This window comes from Arvicola amphibius, chromosome 8, assembly GCF_903992535.2.
Source record: "Arvicola amphibius chromosome 8, mArvAmp1.2, whole genome shotgun sequence".
NCBI lineage: Eukaryota > Metazoa > Chordata > Mammalia > Rodentia > Cricetidae > Arvicola > Arvicola amphibius.
In genome coordinates, this window is record NC_052054.1 from 66,452,612 (window position 1) to 66,476,846 (window position 24,235).

The following is a 24,235-nucleotide window of genomic DNA, read 5'->3' on the forward strand; positions in this document are numbered from 1 at the left end:
CCGCCGGCGAGGCGCGTGCGCACTGGGCCCTGGCGCCCAGACCACGCCCACTCCGGAACTCCACCGCCACCTGGGCCCGCCGTTGCCATCGTTCTTCCTGGATAAACTCGGTAGGCCCACTACGCAGGCGCTGCTGCACCCAGAACCCGGTTTTCTATGACTACATTCCAAAGCCCAAGACTACATTCTGTTTCAGGATCTTTCGCCCTGACAGCTACCTTCGGAAATCCATTTGTTATTCGGTCCCCTCCAGCCATACTTCCGCTTTGACTCAAGTGCCAACCCCTGAAGAATCCATTCCGACTTTTCGTCCCCACCCGAAGCTGGCTGCTTTTGTTCAGGCGGGTTCGTCGCGGACGCCTCCGCCGTGCTTTTTAGGCTGATCTCAGTCCCCACTTAGGCATATGCCCAAGCTGCGTCTACTGTTTCCAGTTGCCACACAAAGCTTTCTCTTGTAACAACCGGGAGGAACCCCTCACGCTGCATTTCAGTTATTTACGGGCCTTTTCTAGCACTGAGCCTCAGTTTACCCCAACTTTCATGCCTCCCATCGTGCCTGTAAAAGACTAGTGCAAAGAAACTTTGCTGTTCCTTCTTGAAAGCCGCAGATTGGCACTTTATATTTCGGGGAAGTTATATTGAGTCATATTTGTGTGTATTGTCTTGTCTTTCAGGGCACCTAGTTGTTTTTCCCACCACTTAATTCTCAAATGGCTTTAATGGACCTGCTTTCGCGGATTAAAACCTGTCAGTAATTATTTTTTCTGTCTTGTCTCTTCTGAGCTGTGTGATATTTCTAAATTTTTTTGTTGCCTGTGGTGTTCGTTTGATCCTTGTACTTCTGTGTAACAAACCGTCACCTGCACATAAGAAAATTGTTAACACTAGTTGTGCTCCCATGCCTCCTCCTTTTCAGTCTGGGACCCTAGCCCATAGGACACTGTTACCCATATTCAGAGTGGGTCTCCTCTCCCAGTTAAACCTTCATAGAAACAGTCTCACAGACACTGGAGATGTGTTTCCATGGTGATTCTAAATCAGCCAACTTGAGAGTGAAGATTAGCCTTCACATAAAACTTCCTTTAGAGATGGTGAACTGGCTCCACGGGTAAAGGGGCTTATTGTGCAAGTCTCATGACCTGATGATTTAGATTTGATTCCCAATACCCACATGGTAGATGGGGAGAATTTACTCTCCGCATGTTGTTCTCTGACCTCCACCCAAAGGCTATGTCCTCTCCCTTACACACGCAAATAAATAAATAAATAAATGTGTTTTTAAAAAATTACATATATATAAAAATTTTGAAAAGGACAGATGGTCCCAGCATAACAAAGGCAGGAAGATAAAAGGAGACGGCACTTTTGACAATAACAGCAACACTTTTATTATCCCTTTAGTGAGCGCCCAAGTCCTCTAAGTTCAACGCCTCCTGCTTTCCATAAGAACCTTCCAAAAAAAAAAAAAAAAAAAAAGCAAGACAATACAGGGGAAGGGGAACAGGAAAAATGCTTTTATTGGAAGAGCAGTGTGGACATGAGAGGAAAGGATGACAGAAAGCAAGGGAGGGGGAATCCAAGGGGCCAGCACCTTTCTCGGGACCCCATCCAGGGGGCTGCCCAGAGATGGGCTGGCAGGCCCAGGCCCAGGCCTGAATAAGGCCTGGCAGTCCCTTGGGAAAGGGCGCCTGGGAAGGAGGGAGGCAGGAGGCCTGGGGTTCCCACGAAGAGAATGCAAGAAGCCACCTGGTCTCACCGATCCATGCTGTCGTCAGTAGGGCTGGAAAAACAGGTCTGTAACAGCTTCTCACAGAACTCCAGCTCCTCCTGGATCAAGAGGAGAGAGAAATCCTGAGCCGGCAGATCTGCCTCCCGCACATTCAGCAGCCAGAACAACCCTCCCTCCTACTGGCTACCACATGCGCACTCCAGTAGCCACTGGGCTTTCCCAGTGACCATGGCTCAGATCACACTCACTTGCCCTGCTCATGGGTTTCTGAGCTTTGGAGAAAAGAGCCTGGGGCCACCCAAATTGGTATGTCATCACATCAGCCCTGTGGCTCTCATATATCCACCCCAGGTTAAGGTGCTGACCACCAAGGATTGGAGTTCAATCTCCACAACCCATGTTGTGGAAGTTAAGTACTGATTCCCACAAATTGTCCTGTGACCTCTGTCCATGCGCCATGGCACACAAATGCCCACACACATAATAAACAGATAAATGTAGACATTTTTAAGCAGTATTTTTATGGGGGGACGAGATGGAGAGTGGTTTTTTATGTCAGTATGTATATACTCACGTGTGTGCATGTATGTAAAAACTAGAGTTCCCAGAAGCCATCCACCTTGTTCCTGTGTGTGCATATGTGTGCAGATATAAGTGCATGTGTGTACACATGGGTGTGGACACCAGAGGTTAACAAGTATCTTCCACACCTGCTCCCCATCTCTTTCTCTCTTCTTTTGGAGGCAAGGTCTCACAATGTAACCCTGGCTGGCCTGGACCTCACTATGTAGACCAAGTTGGCCTCAGACTCACAGAGATCAGTCTGCTTCTGCCTCCCCAGTGCTAGGATTCAAGGTGTGCGCCACCATCTGTTTTTGAGACAGTTTCTCAATGAGCCTGGAGTTCAGGGACTCTACTGCACTGGGCACACATGAACCCCAAGGAATCTTCTCTCTCTGGCTCCCGAGTGCTAGGATTGTGTGTACCTGGGATTTGAGCTCAGCATCTTGTAGCAAGCACTTTGAGCAATGTTCTCTGCCTCAAAAACCTGTTCTGAGAGCAGCGTTTGTAGTAGTGAGAAACTGGGGACAACCCACACCTCCTTTAAGAAGCAGCTACCTCAGGATTTCAAGTTTGAGACTACTTTGAGCTAAGACAGTGAGAACCTACCTAAAACATAAATTTAAAAAAAAAAAAAGAGGTAGTTAGCCGGGCAGTGGTAGTGCACGCCTTTAATCCCTGCACTCAGGAGGCAGAGGCAGGTGGATCTCTGTGAGTTCAAGGCTACCCTAGTTTACAGAGCTAGTTCCAGGACAGCTAGGGCTGTTATACAGAGAAATGCTGTCTCAAAAAACCAAAAATAAAAATAAAAAACAGAGGCAGTTAAATCAATGAGGCCATGAAGCCATCCACACTCCACACATCAGAGCTGTAATGAAAGAGAAACCTCTAACACCAGGAGTCAAAATAAAGCTTCCATGCTGGGCACAGAGCTGCACACTTTTTTCCCAGCAGCAGGCCTGGAATGCTCCGCATGGCCTAGGCTGGCCTCCACCCACAGAGATCTGCCAGCCTCGGCCTCAGTGCTACCTTGTTCTTGTTATGAGGAAAAAATATCCAGCCTTGCTTTTTTTTGAGAAAAATTTAAAAAATAATAATAAGCATTGGTCTGTCCACCTGAGAATGGTGGGCACCTCTAAGGTGAGCCCTAGAATCATTAGCTCAGGGTCTCCTGGGAGATAAATACAAGTGCAGCATGTAAGTCCCCTACATCCTCCACCTGACACCAGGCCAGAATGGACTACAGCTTCCCATACTCCATGAGGACAGGTAGTAAGGTCACAGGTTCCTGGGATGAGGTCAGACAGACAGCTACTAGCAGGTGTCCTGCCTCTCCCTCTTACCAATATCCCTCTGTAACATCAGGTGTGTCCACAGAGGCATAGAGGCAACAGAGTGGACATCGCTGGTGCACATTTGCTATGCTTAGCATTGTTAAGAGTGGCGGCATTGAAGCAGTGGGCACTCTGCAAAATGAATAATCAAGGCTGGCAGGGTTTCATCGCAGCAGGTAAAAGTGACAACCTGACATCGAACCCTAGTACTCACATGTCAAAACATGACCTCCACACAAGTGTCATCACACATACACATGAACACACACACATAAAGATAGAAACAAATAACAGAAGCTGGAGAGATGGTTAAGAGCACTTGTTGCTCTTGCAGATGACCTGAACTAAAATTCCCAGCAACAACATCAGGCAGCTCACAACCATCTCAGCTCCAAAGGTACCCCACAAACAAACAAAACAGAAATATAAGTTTAAAAAATTGTCTTTCAAGACAGGATTTTTCTCTGTAGCCCTGGCTGTCCTGGAACTCACTCTGTAGACCAGGCTGGCCTCGAACTTAGAGGTCCGCCTGCCTCTGCCTCCCGAGTGCTGGGATTAAAGGCACATGCCACCACTGCCTGGCTGAGTAATCCATTTTTATCTACTTAATTTATTTACTTATTTAATTAGATATTTAAGGATGTTTATCATTTTTGTGGTACAAAATAACTAATCAGTTTAATTATCATTTTTAACCAGTTTATAAAATAATTCTCACTTCCCCACTGATACAACATGCAGCCCACAGCATTGCTTAATAGGAAAATATACAATAGAGAATGCAGAGACAATTTGGGCCCACAAGCCATAGGGCCATCACAGGACCCTCCCCACGCCTTCTACCTGGTACTCCTCATGCTGCTGCAGCAGCTGGCAGCGGTGGCGGAGCAGCTCCTCCAGGCCCAACTCAGGCTCCCGGCATTCACGCACACCCTGGGGAAAGTCTGTCACGAGACTAAAGGAGAACATGAGAGCAGATCTTAGGACCCCATCTGCAACAAAGACCACAGCCCAGCTCCAAACCCCCGGCCAATGCTCCTGTGGGGGCCAAGGTATGCCATGGTCCTACAGTGGGTCTTGGCTCCCCATCTCTATAACGCCCTCCAGCTGCTACACATCACTGCAGTGAATACAGTTTAGACGGCGTCTGACATGTCTATGCTGGCTCCATCATGATCCAGGTGTGTCCAACTTGACACTGTGACATAATGTTGTCATCTACAAAATTCACGCTGGAGAACGGTATGATTGAGTTATTTTAAGAAACCTTACAATGTTTTAAGTACATTCACAATTCTGTATTGGGCAGCATTCATAGCAACCCTGGGGCACATGTGGCCCAAGGCCTGCAGGTTGAAAAGACCCAGAACACTAATTTGCCCACCCTGTGGGAACCATAAAAAGGGAGTCCCCCTCCCAGGCATTGGGAGGAAACACATTGTGTGATCCTGCCCCTCTCTGGCCTACACTCTTCATCTCCCATTCTTCCAGGGTAGAATCCCCGCATAGGAGCAAGCTAGTGCCTGAGCTGTTCTTTTCGTAGGAACCCCATCCAAGGCCCCCTCCAGGGGCCCCAGCACACCTGCACAGGGCTCCAAGCACGTGCTCATGGAAAGGGCTGTGTTCTGTCCTCACAAGGGCCACCAGCTGCTGGACCATCCCCATAGAGCAAAGGGTTCCTGGGGAAGAGTTGTGGGTGTCAGGAGGAAGGCTCCCATACCAGCCCGCATCCCCCACAGGTCCCTCTCAGCCACCTCACCTTTGTGCTCCGGGTGGCCCACCAGCAGGTTCTGCAGCAGGAATGCTGACTTGACCTTGAGCTTCTGCACTTGCTGCTGCATGGCCCGCATCAGCACAGAGAATCCATCCAGGCGGAGGAACTGCAGCAACCCAGCCTCTTGCTCTCGGACGAGACCTGGAAGGAGGGGCAGAGCTCTGAGGTCCCAGTCACCGTGGCCTCCACCATCATTATCACCACAGCCACCAACACCACTAGTACCACGAGCATCACTGCTATGCCCATCACCACCTCAATCACTACAACTGTCAACACCATCCATCACTATTTGTGGTAGAATAATCTCTCTGTACACTGTGAAGATGTATCTTTGCCAAGGCTCCTTCTGATTGGCTTACTAAAGAGCTAAATGACCGCCAGGAAGTGGTGGTGCACACTTTTAATCCCAGCACTCAGGAGGCAGAAGCAAGTGGATCTCAGCGAGTTTGAGGCCAGCCTGGTCTACAGAGCAGGTGTCAGGACAGCCAGAACTGTTACACAAGAAACCCTGTCACAAAAAAGCTAAATGGCCAAAGCTAGGTAGGAGGCATAGTGGGAATTTCTGGGAAGAGAAAGGAAGAGGAGGAATCTAGATATGCAGGAGGAAGAGAGATGCAGGGAGGAAGCAGGATGGGCAGTACAGAGATAAGGTAAAAAGCCACAAGGCAAACACGTAGATTACTATAAATGGTTTCTGTTTTAAGAGCTAGTGGAACAGCTGAAGCTAACGTCAAGTTTTCATAATTAAGTCTCTATGTCACTATTGGGAGCTGGTGGGACAGAAAGACTCATTACAACTATTATCACCATTACATCATTATAATCAGCATTATCATTACTAGCACTATCATCACCAGTACCACCAACATCACCATTACTAAAACTATCATCAGTACCAGCATATTACTGTGACTATCACCACCACTTCATTACCACAACCATCATCACCACCACTCACCATTACTACAGCCATGAACAATCAATCACCACCGCCACTACTGCAGCCTTCAGTATTCTCGTCACCACAACCGCTCACATCATCATCACCATCACAGCATTATGACCACCACCACCACCACACAGAGTTCATCACAGCCCATAGAGTTTACCCCTGTAGTGCATATAACCCAGTGGTTTTTAGTACGTTCACTAAGCAGCTATCATGCCTGTACCCACACCCAGTCTCCCTCCTCCAGCCCCTGCCAACTTGGGTCTACTTTCTCTCCCTATGGATTTACCTACCTGGATATCTCATATGAATGGACTCAAACAATATGGGCCCTTTTGTATCTGACTTTGTTCACTCAGTCAAATGTTTTTGTGTTATAAATCCTGTAAGCACTTCATTTCTTCTCACAATAGAGCATTATTCTGCCGTAGGGGCACACTGCATTTTATGAATTATTCCTTTTTACTATTCATAAGTACCCTTCAGGTAGGCGCTCTTGGGTTCCCATTTTAGCTATTTACTCATTCTCCATTATATTTTTGGTCTTTTTCTGTTTGCATACATGATACACATGTGTATATGTGTGTTCTTGTGTGCACATGTGTGCATGTATGTGGAGGCCAGAGGTCATGTCAACTGCTGTCCAGAATCACTGCTCACCTCGTTTTTTGAGACATGGCTTCTCATTGAACTTGTAGCTTCCCCAGTTAGAGTAGGCTGGATGGCTAGGGAGTTCCAGGGATCAACTGATCTCTGCCTCCCCAGTTCTGGGATTACAGCCACAAGCCTCCATACTTGGCTTTTTATATGGATACTAGAGATCTGAACTCAGGTTCTCATGTTTGCAAGCACTTTACCAACGGAACTGTTTCCCCAGTCTGGCCTCCAACTCCCTCATGCAGCCAAAGATGACCCTGAACTCTTCTTAGTCTTACTGCCTCCACCTTCAAAGTACAGGGATTATAGGTATGCACCCCACACATGGCTTAGATTCCCATTTTACAGACAGGAAAATCAAGGCCAAGAAAGCCAGGCTAGAGCATGTACGATCTTTATTCTGAAGGCAATGAGGACTCTGTGCAGTCTCCAAGCAGGGCAAGAGCCAACCAGGGATGCATCTACAGGAAGGCCAACTCCTGGACAAGCTCCAAGCTTTCACTGCTCAGGCAGACAGGAGCCACTGCAAGTTCAAGGCCACTAAGAACCTGTGACAAGTGCGACTAAGGAACTGGGCTGTTCCTCTCAAGTTCACTGAAATGTAAAGCCAACAACCAGAAAGAGTGTAAAATTTTCCATTAAACGCAACTCTGTTGCTTTAGTAAAACTATACACCAAACACTTGAAATTCTACACCTAACCTGAGAAGTACTGAGTGTAAACGCATACCAAGTATTTCTGAAGATGTAGCATGGCAAAAAGACATAAAGTATCTCATTAGTAGTCCATATGCAGGGACTGGAGAGATGGCTCAGTGGTTAAGACACTGGCTGCCCTCGTAGCAGACCCAGGTTCACTTCCCAACACCCAGATGGTGGCTCACAACCACCTGTAACTCAAATCCCAGGGGATCCAATGCCCTCCCTCCTCCTTCTGAGGAGTCAGTTACCAGGCATACACACATGAACACCCATACACATAATATTACACACACATAAAAAAATAAAGACTTTAAATGGTCGGTATCCACTGTGTGCTCCAATTATTACAAACAGTTACCTCTTACTGTTTTCTTCTTTAATACTGTTTTAGTTGTGTGTGTGCACATGTGCATGTGAGTACATGAGCACAGAGACCAGAAGAGGGAGTCAGATGCCTGATAGGCAGTTACAAGCTGCCGATAAGGATGCTAGGAACCAAACTCACATCCTTGTTTTTGTTTCTTAAAACTGTTGAGCCAGCTCTCCAGCTTCTTTATTTCCTTTCCTAAGATAATGACTTACTGTATTGTTTCGACTGGCCTTGAACTCATGATTCTCCCAAATCTCCTAAATGCTACGATTACAATGTATTACACCATGCCTAAACTTATAATGTCATGGGGGGGGGGGGGCAGAGACCTGGAGCTGGTTCAGCAGAGAAACCAGATTTGGCTCCCAGCACCCACATGGCACCTCATGACTCTGTAACTCCAGTTCCAGGAGCCTGAATGCCCTCTTCTGCCCTCTGCGGGCACTTGAATTGTTTGTTTGCTTGTTTAAAGACTTATTGATTTTATGCACATTGGTGTTTCGCCTGCATGTATGTCTGTATGAGGGTGTTGGATCATCTGGAAATGGAGTTAGTTGTCAGCGGCCATGTGGCTGATGGGAATTGAACCGGGACCTCTGGTAGAGCAGCCAGCACCATTACTCTCTGAGTCATCTCTCTAGCCCGTTTGTTTGTTTTTACTAGAAGAGGGGTTGTGGTAATGAGCACCTGCAATCTCAGTGTTTGGGAAGTGAAAGGACTAACGTCAGTCCAAGGCCACCCTGGTCTAAACAGCCAAGACTCTGCAGTAAGACTGTCTCACAAGGCTGAAAGGAGGGCTGGCGAAACAGGCCAGCCGGTAAAGACATTTGCTGCCAAACCTGACCTACGGAGTAGGACAGAGCTGATTCCCACAAGTTATCTCTGCCCTCTAGTCATGGGTAGACTACAAGTGTATTTACACACATGTGCGCCTGCACACACATGGGCACACACACACACACACACGTGTACACATGCACACACACACATACTAATAAAATGTAATAAAAACTTTGAAACTGAAAATAGGGGCTACAGAGATGGCTCAGTGGTTAGGAACACTAGCTCTCTTCCAGAAGACCTGTGCTTAATTCCCAGTACCCATATGGGGTTCACAGCCACCTGTAACTCCAGTCCCAGGTGACCCAACTCTTCTAACCTCCTCTGGCACCAGACACACAAAGTGGTAGATATTCATGTAGACAAAACACCCCTACACATAAGATAAATTAAAAAAAAATTAAGAAAATAGTAAGAATAGCTGGTCACGGTAGCTCATGTCTGTAATCCCAGAACTCAGATTCCAAGATCATCTTTAATGGCACAGTGAGTGTGAGGTCAGTCATGACTACCTGCAACCCTATTCAAAATAGTACTTCAAAATAAAACCAGATAAAACAAATAAATAACAAAATAATCATGGGTAGGAGACACAAGGCGCCATAAATTTAACTGACAAACAGCCTGGAAGCTCTGCCTCCAAAGCAGGAGCAAACATAGCCCTTGAATCTAGGGTTTCTCTACCTAGACATGGAAGCATGTGAGGCTGGGCCAACCTGTGCCATGGAGCAAGGCTAGATGTGGACTGGTGTAGGAGGGTCTTCTGTCTATGTGTTACTTTCATTGGTTAAATAAAGAAGCTGTCTTGGCCTTTTGATAGGTCAGCCCTTAGGTGGGTGGGGGAGACAGAACAGAATTCTGGAAGGAAGAAGGCAGTGTGGCAGACGCCATGGCTCTCCTCTCCGAGATGGACGCTGGTTAGACTCATGCCGGTAAGCCACAGTCAAGTGGTGATTCACATTAATGGAGATGGATTAAATTAATATGTGAGAGTTAGCCAATAAGGGGCTGGAGATAATGGGCCAGGCAATAATCTAATTAATATAGATTTCCATGTGATTATTTCGGGCATAAACTAGCCGGGTGGCAGGACAAAAAGCAGGCCCGCTCCCATTACAACAGTGGACAAGAGCCCTGACCCCAACTCTAACAACTGGACATTCCTCAAGTCATTACCAGTGTCACTGGAGGGCAGTCACCTTTCACAAGGGCCCTGCTTACTCACCTCAGCCCTCATTCTCACCCAGGTCATTACCACACCCCTGACTCAACTCCCAGCTTCCATGAACCCTGGCTGGGCCCCTGTATCTTCTCTGCAACAGAAGGAAGACAGAACGGCTGCTACTGCTCTCAACTGACAACCAAGGTCATCACCATGGGGCACGCTTCTCCCTTAAAAAACCTACATTTAACTCTGTGCTGAAAAGAAATGAGCTGACAAGTCAGAAGAAGGTTAAACGCACATTACTACATAAAAGGCCAACTAAAAAAGCTGCACGCTGGGTTCCAACTATGTGGCTGTGGTGATTTGGTTCATTGGGAGTGGCACTATAAGGAGTCTTGGAGTGTGTTCTTATTGGACGAAGGGAGGGGGGTAGCTTTGAGGTTTCAAATACTCATGCCAGGACCAGTGTCACTCTCTCTTCCTGGTGCCTGGGGGCGCAGATGTAAAATTCTCAGCTACCTCTCCAGTCAGCACCATGTCTGCCTGCAAGCCATGCCACCAAGCTTCCTGCCATAATGACAAGGGACTAAACCTCTGAAGCAGTAAGCAAGCCCCAATTAAATGCTTTCCTTAATAAGAGTTGCTGTGGTCATGGTGTCTCTTCAGAGCATTAAAAACCCTGAGTGGTGTTGTGGAAAAGTCAAACTATGGCTCAGGAGTGTGACATCCAGGCAGGGCAGAGAGGTTCGAGGCAGTGAAATGACTGTGTGGTTCCGTAATAATGGATATGTGTCACTAGCTGTCTGTCCCAACCAAAGAGCACAACCCTGCACCTCCAATAGAAGCTATGGATCCTAGACAACAACAATATGGTTTATCAGTTGCAGCATGATGTGGGTTCCCCTCTGTATGCTGTGAATACCACTGGTTAATAAAGAAGCTGCTTTGGGCCTATTGCAGCGCAGAATAGGGCAAGGTGGGAATTCCAAGCAGAGAGAGGTTGAGAGAGTAGGCGGAGTCAAGGAAATGCCATATAGCCACGGAGAAGAAAGATGCCCATGCGCCAGTACTGGTAAACCACAAGCCTTGTGGTAAAATATAAAATAGAAATGGGTTAATTTAAGATGTAAGAGCTAGCTAAAAATACGTTTAAGCTATTGGCCAAACAATATAATATAGTTTTTGTGTGACTATTTTGGGTCTGAGCAGCCGGGAAACGAACAATCACCCTCTGCCTACAGGAGTAAATGTACCTCTGGCTGGGGTGCTGATAAGGAGGTAGACTGTGTGGGCATGCAACCTCCATTTTGCTAGAATCTAAAACTGCATCCCACATCAGTAGAGTACTTGATAGCATATATGTGATCCTGGGTCTAAAACCCACCAAGCTGAGCATTTTGGTGCGTGCCTGTAGTTCCAGCTCCAGAGAGGATGAGGCTCAAAGACAAGGAGGTCAAGGTCATCCTTGGCTACCTAGCCAGTTCAAGGCTATGCTAGGCCATGTGAGACCCTGTCTTAAAAACAAAATAAACAGGGGCTTGAGATGACTCAGTTGATTAAGAATGTTTGCTGTCCTTCCAGAGTATCTGAGTTCAGTTCTGAGTCTTCAGTGGGTACTGCTAATTACAGCTCCTGGGGATCTGATACTCTCTTCTGGATTCTACAGGTACCTGCTGCCCTCCCAGGTACACACACACATATATACACATAAATAAGAATAAAACAGGAAGACTGCTGCAAGTTTGAGGCCTGCTTGGGCTATATAGGGAGTTATGCAATGGGTTACAGTAAGACTCTGTCTTAAAAAACAACGGGCTACCAAAATGGGTCAACAGGTAAAGGCACTTGCTATCAAGCCTGATAACCGGCATTTAATCCCAGGAACCCCATTGTTGGAAGGTGAGAACCGACTCCTGCAAGTCACCTTTAGACCACAACATTTGCACTATAGCACATGTGCCCACATACAAAAAAAAAGAAAAAAAAATATTAAAAATCCTAAAACAAGAGCCAAATGTAATCTTAGTATTTGGATGGTGGAGGCAGAGGATCACGAGGCCATCCTTGGCTATATAGCAAGTTCAAGGTCAGTCTGGAACACGCAAGACACTGTCTGAAAAAGAAGAGAGAAGACAAGACAAGACTAGTAAGGTGGCTCAGAGGGTAAAAAAACATTTGTGGCACCAATAGGCTGGCTTGGGGGAAGGGGAGAGCAGAAGCAGGGATCAGGCAACAGAAGTGCATGTGTATCTCCCTAGCCTTCCCTGTCCCTTCCCCCTCCCCAGGCCTCACACACATGACTCCGAGTGACCCATCTGAGTCTCTGAAACCCTTTCTCTGTGGGAACAAAGAACCACTCACAAACATGAAGTGACAAGGCAACCAAGTCTGTGCCCTCACCAGAGAGGGGCAGGAGTGCAATAAAGTCCCTGCCTCCGGCAGTGGGAGCGCACATGACCAAGCCTACTGGTTCCTAGCACAGAGCCCTCAAAAGAGGCCACACAAGGGCCATACTATAAAGTCACCCAATGAAGGGCAGATGCCACTCGACCATACACTTTAAAGTGGTTATGTGAACTCTATTTCAGAGTAAAATGGCAGTGTCATTTTGGTAGCTCCTCTGTTTCATCTGGAGAGCCCACTGCGCTGTGAGACCACGCAAACCATGCTAGGTTTCCTGCCTCAATCCTCAAATGCTCTGTTCAGCAGCAGGCCACCTAGGAGACAGACAGCCAACAGCAGTCTGTTGGCTCAGACAGTATCATTGCCATAGTCCACTACCCTGATGACCAGAGCCTCATAAAGCACGAAAGCAAGAACTTCTTGAGTGGGCTGCTCTTGAGCCCTGACCCACAGAAATGATGAAAGATGATAGTCACTATTGTGTGAAGAAAAAAGAGAGCCAAGGCTGTCCAGGATGCGCTGGGCAAAGCCATCCAGGTAGTCAGTTACCAGGTACATGCAAATGAGCAGAAAGAGGGGGCTTCTGCGTATATGGTTGCATATCACAAGCACACACAGTACGTCTGTATATTACACACACACACACACACACAAAACCTTATACCATAAACAACAAAGACACCATATAGCATACACAACCCACACCAGATACCCATACCAACACCACCACCACCCCCCCACACACACTTATACTTAGAGAAACATGTAACATGTACAGGAAAGCAACCAGGTGTCTGGGACACTGTACTGTGAGCAATGTAACTTTTTTACAGACTTCTCTATTGCTTGTTTTGTTTTCATTTTCTTTCCTCCTCTATCCTCTGAATCTCCCTGTCCCTCTCTCCCCAGGATCTCATATAGCCCAGGCTATGTTTGAACTCACTATTTACTCAAGGATGACCTTGAACTTCTAATCCTCTTGACTCCACCTCTCCACTCACCAAATGCTGAAGTGATGGGCACATGCTCCCACACATGGTTTATGTGGTACTGGGGATCAAACCCGGGGCGCTTCCTGTATGCCAGGGACGCACTCTACCAACTGAGCTACATCCTCAGCTGTGTCTTATTAGCCTTGAACCTTCAAGGTGTAGCCCAAGCTACCTCAAGCTTGCAGGCATCCCCCATTGGCTCCCAAATGTTTACCAACATTTTCAGTACCCTGGATTTGTAATATTATAGAATGTCTTCACTGGAGGCATGGGTACTTAAGACATTCTTATTGTAGACATCAGGCTGTCCTGGAACTCATAGAAATTCTCCTGCCTCAGTCTCCCATTTACCAGAATTATAGGTGTGAGTCACCACATTCACCTTATTTAATGTTTTTCTAAAAAGGAGGATGGGACTGGACGTGTTGAAGAGATGGCTCAGTGGTTAAGAACACTTACTACCCTTCCAGAGGGCCCAAGTTAAGTTCCCAGCACCCCATCAGATGGCTCCCAACCACCTATAACTCCAGACCCAGGGAATCCAATGCTTCTAGCCTCTGTGGGCACTGACACCCATGTGCATGCCCTACACATAGAAATATACATACACAAAAATAAAAGTAAATTTAAAAATAGGAGTCAGATGGCAATAGGAGCAGCAGTGGAGGTGGTGGCAGCAGCAGCAGCATTGGCAACACCTTTAATCCCAGCACTTAGGTGGCAAAGGCAGATGGATCCCTGAGTTGGTCTGCAGAGCCAGAGTTACACAGAGAAACTCTGTCTCAGGAAACAAATAAAAAAGAAGAAGGAAGAAGAAGAAGGAAGAAGAAGGAGGAAGAGGAGGAAGAAGGAAGAGGAGGAGGAGGAAGAGGAGGAAGAAGAGGAGGAGGAAGAGGAAGAGGAAGAAGAAGAAGAAGAAAAGAAAGAGGAAGAAGAAGAAGAAGAAGAAGAAGAAGAAGAAGAAGAGGAAGAAGAAGAAGAAGAAGAAAAGAAAAGAAGAAGAAGAAAGAAGAAAAAGAAAAAGAAAAATAGGGGCTGTGGGATGGTAGAGGCACACACCTTTAATCCCAGCACTTGGGAGGCAGAAGCAGGCAGGTCTTTGTGAGTTTGAGGCCAACCTGGTTTACAGGGCTAGTTCCAGGACAGCTAGGGCTATTACACACAGAAACCCTATCTCAGAAAAGGAAGGAAGGAAGGAAGGAAGGAAGGAAGGAAGGAAGGAAAGAAAAATAGGGGCTGAAAAGATGGCTCAGCAGTTAAGAGCACTTATTGCTCTTGCAGAGAAGACCTAGGTTCGGTTTCTAGTACCCACATGGCAGCTCAAACTCACCTGAAACTTGAGCTCGAGAAGATATAATACCTTTTTCTGGCCTCCTTAGGCACTGTACACATGTAGTACACACATATACACGCAGGCAAAAAAAATTCATGCACATAAAAAGAATACAAGTAATAAATCTTAAAATAAGAAGCTAAAACTTATTAGAAGAAACCCTTGCAAGTCCCTCCCCAGCCAGCTCCAGGTCCGGCTGCAGCAGAACTGGGGCACAAAGTCCTTTTCCTTACCCTGGGGCTAGGCTATCGTGTGTCTCTCAAGACCTTCTTCCTGCCCCAGATTAACAAGCCTCCTCCCCAGTGAAAGCCTGTCTGCCCAAGCCTCACTTGGTCTTCCCACCAGCCTCTGTGTCCCAGGAGCATCTGCCCTTCTGCTGTGAGCAACTCACATGGAGACTAGAGCTCAAGACACAGGAAAGGTAGGGTAGAGAGACTTCCTCTCTCTTTTTCTCTGTCTCCCCAACTCCCTCTCCTCTCCACAGTCTAGCTTTGTAACCCTCTTTGGCCTCAAACACAAGGCAATTCTCCTGCATCCTGGGATTACGAGTATAGGTCAGTAAGCCTGGATTTACACATCCTGTTTCAAAGAGTGTGTAACTGCTAGAGCTAAGGAAAGTTGGATTGGGGATGTTGGTCAGTTGGTGGTAGGATGCTTCCTTAGCATTCATGAAGCCCTGGGTTCAGTTTTCATTAGCCAAGCATGGTGGTGCATGTGTAGAATCTCAGAGCCCTAGAAAGATACAGGCAAGAGAATGAGATATTAAAGGTCAATTTCTGACAGAGAGTTCAAGGCCAACCTGGTATACAGGAGATCCTGTCTCAAAAATGTAAAGAAGCCAGGTGTGGTGGTGCACATCTCTAATCCCAGCACCTGAGAGCAGAAGCAGGAGAATCTCTGAGTTCAATGCTAGCTAGTTCCAGGATAATCAGGGCTATACAGAGAAAAATCTGTCTTGGAAAAGAAAAGAAGAAACAGTACGGCAGTGGTGGCACACACCTTTAAACCCAGCACTTGGGAGGCAGAGGCATGAGGATCTCTGTGAGTTCTAGGCCAGCATGGTCTACAAAGCAAGTTCCAGGACAGCTAGGACTATTACACAGAGAAACCCTATCTCAAAAAATCAAAAAGAAAAAATGAGAGAGAGAGCTGACCTTGCAGAGATAAACAAGGAGTCCCCTATGTCCTTGCAAGCCCACTCCCAGGTACATACCCCAAGAAAGGGAACATGTCGACAGACAAGACTTGCAACCCCTGCTCACAACAGCAGAAGAGCCAAGAGGCTGAGACAACCCAGATGCCCACTGGCAGATGGACAGATAAACAAAACGTGCTGTGTCGATGCGTTGGAATGTCATTCAGCCATAAAAAGGACTCAAGTACTGACGCATGCCACAACAAGGATGAGCACCACACTCAGTGAAAGAACCCAGAAGCAAAAGGCCATATGGGGCACACAGTTCTGTTTACAGGAAATGGACAGGCAAACTCTCCGACACACTAGACTAGTGGCTGCAAGAGCTGAAGTTAGGGCATACGGGAGGGATCGCTGCATGCTGACAAAGCCCAGCTGGAGGCGATAAATGTTACGAAGCTGAAAGGGGTGCACAACCTTGTGAATACACTGAAAAATACTACATTGTGCAATCGAAAAGGATGGATTTAGGCTATAATCCAAGCTACTTGGAATATGGAGGCAGAAGGATGACAACTTCAAGCCTTGCTTGGACTATAGAGTGAGTTCAAGACCAACCTTGGAAAATACAGCAAGATCCTGCCTCAAAAGAAAAAGGTAAAGAGAGCTGGGGGTGTACTTTGGAGTACTTGTCTACACAAAGCCCTGGGTTGATGCCCAGCACCCCATAAACTAAGCAAGGTTTATGTGGTATGTGTTTGGCATCTCAGCACTCCAGAGGTGGTAACAGGGAAATCTGAAGTGGATGACTGTAGAAGAGGCACCCATAAGGCCCCACCCCACCCTAAGAATCTCTAGTCCATGGTGGCTAGGGAAGGGGATAGGAGGAACCATATTCCTTGGTGCTGTGGCCACTGGTTAAGTTGCCCTGGCTTAGGTAAATAATCACCCACTGGAGCTCTTAAAAACAACCCAAATTAAATGCAGTGGATCAAAAAACAAAACAACAAAGTTGAAAGCAGGAGGGACTTGTTAGCAGATGAATCTCGGTGAGTTCGAGGCTGGCCTGGTCTATATGGCAAATCCCAGGCCAGCCAGAGATACATAGTGATACTATCTCAAAAAAAAAAATTATTATTATTACACACACACACACAACGAATAAAATAGGGTTGAGGCCTGAATTCAACCCCTACAGACCACATGGTGGAAAAAGACAAATACACTAAATATATAAATTATAAAAATAAAAACCTGATATTAAACAAGCGCTCCACAATGCTGGTTTTCTTTCTGTTCCCAAGCTGGCACCTACATCTGAGCTAAACGTCTCTGTCTACGCTTTGGTTCCCTTGCTTCCCAGGCTGTAAGGACAGAGTGTAGAGGTTCGCACTGAGGGACTCTGCCCTGTCTGGAGAAGTGCTAGTTGACATAACTGGGGAATGCCCGTGTCTACAGCCAGTGGAGACCACAAACACAGCTCAGTTTCCTACAGCATACAGGATGGTCCCAACGGCAGAAAATGAGCTGACCCCAAACATGGACAAAGACTCTGATACATGAGGTGCTCAGGCTAGACCATGAGGTCATCTACCACCACTGCCCAGGAATCGGAGGTCTCTGGCTCTGACTTTACTTCTCTGGCTCTGGCACCTGACACAGAGTCCCAGCAGAAACAGGAATCAAAGAATAAAGGAAGCACCCCACCCTTTATCCCTTGTGGTTCCAGCAAGTCCCAGCCCCTCCCCGAGCAATCCTGGACACTCACAGGAGATGGCGAAGAGGGCCTTGACGCGTACCGTGTCGCAGGAGTCCCGGTCAAGCAGTCGAAGCAGCTTGCGCAGGGCACCCAAGCCCAACACCTGTTCCTGAATGGCTGCAACATTCTGACTGCATGTGCCGATGAGCTGTGCTGCCCTCCAGCGCAGCCCTGCAGCCCCTGCCTCCAGGTATCGGCCCACCAGCAGGTGCATGCCTGACAGCTGGCAGAAATCTACAAACAGGAGAAGAAAACTGTCAATGCCCAGTTCACAGGCTGACCTCTCATGCCTTACTATGTGACTATATTTAAGAACAGAGTATGAGAGAGAGGACTGATAAATGGGTGTGGGGACTCACTTGGGAATGATAAAAATTCTAAAAGTGAAACAGGTCTGAGGCTAAGGCTATAGCTCAGTTAGCAGGTGCTTACCTAGCACTCAAGGTAGCACCTGGGTTTGAGTCTCAGCACCTCATGAAACAGGCTTAGTGGCACACTCTGCACTCAGGAAGCAAAAAGAGCAGAAGTCCTAGGTCATCCTCAGCTACACAGGAAGCTTAAGGCCAGCCTGGTATATTGGTATATATAAGACTCTGTCACAAGTTGAGCCATAGTGATGCAGTCCTTTAATCCCAGCACTTGGGAAGCAGAGGAAGCAGATCTCTCTGAATCCTTTGAGTTCAAAACCAGCTTGGTCTACAGAGTTAGTTCCAGGAGCTACAAAGAGAAATCCTGCCAGGTCACAAAACATATGGGGAGAAACTGGGGGTACATGACTTATAACCCTCTGAGACAGGAGGATCAAAAGTTCAGTATGGGCTACAGAGGGCATTCAAGGCCAGCCTGGCAACTTTAGGAGACCCTCCTTCAAAATGCAAAAGGAAAAGAAGGCTAGCAATACAGCTCAGTAGCAATGTGCTTGCCTGACGTGCCTGAGGTCCTGAATTCCATCCTATACCACACACAAAAACATTTTGAAAGTTGGCAAGTGATAGCTGCACAGTATTATTTATGAATATTCTGAAAGCTGCCCAGTGTGCTGGCACAAGCCTATAATTCCAGCACTTACAAGTCAGAAACAGGAGGACTGCTACAAGTTCAAGGTCAGCTAGGATATTATAGAAAGACTGCCTCAAGGGGCTGGAGAGATGGCTCAGAGGTTAAGAGCCACCTTCCAGAGGTCCTGAGTTCAATTCCCAGCAACTACATGGAGGCTCACAACCATATGTACTGATATCTGGTACCCTCTTCTGTCATGCATGTGTACATGCAAGCAGAACACTGTGTACTTAATAAATAAATCTTTTGTTTAAAAAGTGCTGGAGAGATGGCTCAATGGTTAAGAGCACCAGCTGCTCTTCCAGAGGTCCTGAGTTCAATACCCAGCAATCACATGGTGGCGCTCAACCACCTATAGTGTGATCTGATGCCCTCTTCTAGCATAAAGGTGTACATGCAGATAGAGCACTCATATAAATAAAATAAAGAGATAAATCTTTTTTTAAAAAAAAAAAGAGAAGGAAAAATCAGTAAAATAAAATAAATGAATGCTACAGAATTATATACTTGAAATGATGATTTCGCTTTTGTGACCTTTTTTCCACTTGTTTATCTACTGGGGGGAGATATGCACATGTCACAGTCCGACTTGGGAGGTCAGAAGACAACCTCTGGGAGCAGGTTCTCTCCTTTCACAATATGAGTTCCAGGAATTGAACTCGGGTCACTTTTAGTGACACACACCTATAATCCCAGCACTGGGGTGGTAATGGAAGGACGATTAGGAGCTCAAAGCCACCCCCGTTACACAGCAAGCTTGAGGGTAGCCTGAACTGCCTGAGAATTTATCTCAACAACAGTAACAAAATGAATGTGGGGTTTTGCAGGGGGAGGGGACACTCAGGAGGCAGAGGCAGATGGATCTCCACGAGTTTCAGGCTAGCCTGGTACTACAGAGTGAGTTCCAGGACAGGCTCCAAAGCTAGAGAAACCCTGTCTCTAAAAACAAAAACAAAACAAAACAAGACAAAAAATGGTTCAGTGGTTGAGAACTCTTGTATTTGTTCTTCAGAGGACCCTGGTAGTTCCCAACACCCACAAAAAAGTAAACCACAACTGTCTGTAACTCCAGTTCCAAGGGACCCAAAGCCCTCTTCTAGCCCGCATGTGGTACATATATACATACATGCTGGCATTCACACATACACCTACAATAAAAATATAGAGCACATGCCTTGCCTTTAATCCTAGAAGGTACATGCCTTTAACCTTTGGAAAGCAGAAGCACGTAAATATCTGTGAGTTTGAGTCCAGCCTGGCCTTCAGAGTTCCAAGCCAGCTGGGCTACATAGTGAGATCTTGTCTTATTAAAAATAAATAAATAATAAAAATAGGCCATGTGTGGTGGCACACACCTTTAATCCCAGCACTCAGGAGGCAGAGGCAGGAGGATCTCTCTGAGTCCAAAGCAAGCATGTTCTACAAGAGCTAGTTCCAGGACAGCTAGGACTGTTACACAGAGAAATCCTGTCACAAAAAAAAAAAAACAAAACAAAGCAAACAAACAAAAAAAAGAAAAACCCCCCAAAAAAAGAAAAAAGAAAAATAAAATAGGTATATGTATTAAAAAAAGAAAAGAATGTGACCTGTGACCCACAGAAAGCCATGTCCCACCCTAGAACCACACATGTCCCATTTGCCAGGACTCCTGTCTGTTCTGACCAGGCTAGCACAATCTTACCTCAGAACCACTACTTGAATGCTTTTTCCAAACCAGATATAATCCCAAGAGACACCCTTGCTCAGGTCTCTGATCAACGCTGTACCTCAAGGTGCCCTCACTTTATCAGCCCACCCCAAACTCCTCCTTTCTCATCCTCTACAGAGAGGCAGTAGATGGCCAGCAGATTAGAGGGCGAATAATCCATCTCAGGGCTTAACAGGAAAGTAGCAGAACCAACCAGCTCCACAGTAACTTGGCAGGGTACAAAAAGGGCCTTGTTGCTGTGGTAACCGTGGGGAGAGGCTGGGAGGAGATGGTGCTGAGCCAGGAGAGAAGGGCTGAGGGCACTCTGGTGGAGGGTGGGGTACCTGCCGCATTATCCATGTTCTCGCACAGGTCCGCCAGCAGCTCTAGCGCCCCTTCACGCTCTTGCTGGTCAGTGGCTAGCTCAGCTTCACCAGCAGTTGGGGGTGTGGGCTGGGACAGCACCCGGAGGCAGCTCTTCATCTGTTCCACCTCCTCTCGCTGGCCCCGGAAGGCAGCCGACATGGCTTCCTGCAGCCACTGACGTCTCTAGGGAAGAAGAAAAGAGGGTGGAGAGAGAAGCAAAAGTCTCTCAGTGATTACCTGAATAGTGATATTAATATGACATATTGGAAAAACACAGCGGTCTCATTTTATAGTTCAGTCTGGCTTCCAACTCACAGCAGTCCTCCTGCCTCAGCCTCTCAACTGCTGGGATTAAAAGCATGTGCCACCATCCCCAGCAGGGATACAGTTTTTACTCACAAATTCTTTCCTAGTACTATGGACTCGGTACTGAAACAGGACAGTTAAAGAAAAAAGAAAAAAAAAGTGCCTTTCAGGGGGTGTGGGTGGGGAATAGAGAGAGAGGTCAGAGGAAAATAAAGAGAACATGTAGTGTGTAACATGATATGACAATGTGACAAGCACTGTGGGGTAAGAACAGACACACTGGAGAACCAAGGGAGTGGAGGTAGGCCTGCAGAGCTAATGGGGTCATCACGGAGCATGAAGTGTAAGCAATGAAATCAGCCACAGAATCACGATGTGGATACTAGGAAGAGTAGTTAGTCAAGGCTGAGGAAACAAGGACAAGTGAGCACAGAGGAAAACTAGAAGGCTACATTGTCCCAAAAGGGGCACCTCAAGAGGGCTGAAACGACCAGCACACACCTGTAATCCCAGTAATTTGGAGGTGGAGGCAGGGGATCAGCAGGGCAAGGTCATTTTGGCTAGTTTGGTCTGGATGAGACCTCAATCTCGAAAAAAGAAAGAAAGTGGGTGGGGGGGGAAATGATCTCATTGTTCTGTGCCTGTCTCCCCCTAATGCTGTATATGGTTAGTCTATATACTGTCTATAGATTGTTCTATAGCATAATTAAACTGCTACACTATTTCTGTGTATAGCAACTGTCAGCTGAAAAATTATATGTAAAATTCCTACCAACCTTCAAGACACCTCTGTCAGTTTTATTATGGTTACTCTGGATACACTGATTTTTAAAAAAAAAAAAAAATCTGAGGCACAGAAAGGATGTGCCTTGCCCAACCAAGGTCATGGCTGGCTACTGGCAAAGCCCAACTGTACAGTATGTTGAGTACAGCCCATCTAAGCTGGAACGTCAGAACTGCCTTATGAAACACTGTCATTGCTATCACCATCAATTTGAAAACACGAGGATTGGAAAGATTAAATAACATACCCAAGGTCACATCTGTGGGGACAAGGCTGAATCCAGATCTGCCTCATTCCAGAGAACCCTAACTTTTTTTTCTTTTTTCCCTCATCACGAGACTATTCTGCCTCCCAGAACAAGGCTGTGATCAGACACTTCACAGCTGACCTTCAGCCTACCATGATGCCACACTTTGACTCTAGCACACCACCCAGAGAGACAACAGCTTCTTAGCTCACTAGGCTACTCTCCCCAAGACACTTACATCCCTAGACCCCTCACGCCAGCCCCTTGGGTCCTCATACTTTACCTCCTCGCTCATGGGTTCTGGCGGAGGGTCTGGCTCCTCAGAGCCCGCAGTAATAGCCATCTGCAGCAAGCCTTGGAGGTTCCGTGGAGGCCGGGGATTGCCTGAGCCTCCCGCTGAGGAGCCGCTGCCCCCTGAAGAGCAACCCTGGGAGGCCGGAGGCAGCGCGAGGGGGAGGCGACTGCCCCCAGAGCCTTTGTCTGCCATGGACCTTTTATGAAGGGAGAATGTATTGAAGGAAGATGATGGTCACCGCTAAGGCAGTTCTGGCATCCGATGGCTCGACTCTTGAGGGTCTTCTGAAAAGATGGTGTTTGGGGAGTGTTAGGGGCCTTCTCATGATTCCAAACCATTCTGCCTGCAGCCACCTAAATCATAGCCCCTTTCCCTTCTTCATACCCACAGGACCCTTCCCCAAATCCAGATGCCCCTCCTTCCTCCCTAACAACAAGCCCCACCCACTCTGCCTGGCAACGAGCCCCCCCCCATTCACATCTTGCGTCCTAGTCTCTTAGCAACTCCACTGCCCCGCCTCCATGGCAACAAGCCTTCTCTCAGTCCCCTTAGCAACAAGTCTCCTCCCTTGTCTTGGAAGAGGGGCACCCCAGTGGGGCTGATCTCACCTTCCCGGGTCTACAGTCACCACCACGCCTAAAGACAGACTCGCCTGCACCTGACTCTGGTGGGCGCCGCCATATTTACCGGAAATACGCAGGGTCTCACTCGGAAGTACCTCACGCCGAGGTTTGCCCAGTTCTAAGCAGCACCTCTCGGCGGATATGGCGCTTAGCTCCGCCTCTCTCGACTAGGCTCCTCCCCATTGTCACACACCCCCATTCGCGTATCTTATAAGCCCCGCCCCCTGGCTCCTTTGTGCACCTTAGAGAACGCGGGACTCTTACTAGAAAAGCAAACCCCTCCCCTTCCAGGAATAGACTCCGCCCACACCCGTATTCCCCGCCTCTGTTCTAGGCCTTTCGGCCTTTCCCGGTCAAGTCCCACCTCTTTCTGAAGAACCTGGACTATCAAACTAGCCCATTTGGCCACAGAGGCCACGCCCGTTCTCTGCTATAGGTCAGGCCGATTTGTACCTCTCTCTAAACTGCAGCTTCTACTGGAGTCTTGGGGTATTGCTCCTAGTACCATGGCACTCAGTCTCACCTTTTTCTCTGCCTCAGTTTCCCCATTTATTACTGGCTTCAGTGTGGACCACTCTGTGTGAGTGGTGTGTGTCTCTGTGAGGCTAAGCATGGTATGTGTGGGAAGCAGTTAACATCAGGTGTCTTTCTCCTTCAATCTCCACCTTATTTTTTTTTTTATCGTTTTTTAAATTTTGTTTGTTTTTTTGTTTTTCAAGACAGGTTTCTCTGTGTAACAGTCCTAACTGTCCTGGAACTAGCTCTTGTAGACCAGGCTGGCCTTGAACTCACGGAGATCCGCTTACCTCTGCCTCCCGAGTGCTGGGTGAAATTTCTTTTTTTTTTTTTCTTTTTTTGGTTTTTCGAGACAAGGTTTCTCTGCAGCTTTTTTAGAGCCTGTCCTGGAACTAGCTCTTGTAGACCAGGCTGGCCTCGAACTCACAGAGATCCGCCTGCCTCTGCCTCCCGAGTGCTGGGATTAAAGGCGTGCGCCACCACCACCCGGCTGTGAAATTTCTTTTTTAAAGATTGTTTTTAATTATGTAGATGGGGGGGTATGCGCGAAAATGCAGTTTCCTATAGAGCTAGAGACAGAATCCCCTGAAGCAAGAATTAAAGACGGTTTTGAGATACCCAATATAGGTGCTAGGAACCAAACTCAG

General features: G+C 47.2%; 1 protein-coding gene and 1 long non-coding RNA gene across 3 annotated transcripts; one reads left to right on the top strand and one right to left on the bottom strand.

Annotated features, from left to right (window-relative positions):
- The first annotated feature begins 50 nt into the window (after positions 1-50).
- On the top strand, positions 51-316 carry LOC121677281. Its single transcript, XR_006020872.1, has 2 exons — positions 51-110; positions 197-316. It is a non-coding gene; the product is annotated as an uncharacterized LOC121677281 (long non-coding RNA).
- Positions 317-1,499: 1,183 nt separating this feature from the next.
- On the bottom strand, positions 1,500-23,267 carry Hspbp1 (HSPA (Hsp70) binding protein 1). Of its 2 annotated transcripts, none has more exons than XM_038340766.2 (8): positions 23,137-23,267; positions 22,438-22,733; positions 20,796-21,000; positions 17,715-17,939; positions 5,384-5,539; positions 5,207-5,303; positions 4,468-4,579; positions 1,500-1,827 (listed from the first exon to the last, which is right to left on the bottom strand). In XM_038340766.2, exons 2-8 carry the CDS (start codon positions 22,639-22,641, stop codon positions 1,753-1,755), a joined length of 1,074 nt encoding a protein of 357 aa, XP_038196694.1. In that variant the 5' UTR covers positions 22,642-22,733; positions 23,137-23,267; the 3' UTR covers positions 1,500-1,752. The 2 variants fall into 2 exon arrangements, with proteins under 2 accessions (XP_038196694.1, XP_038196693.1); XM_038340765.2 differs by having other exon boundaries at positions 23,058-23,199.
- Between the last annotated feature and the right edge of the window lie 968 nt (positions 23,268-24,235).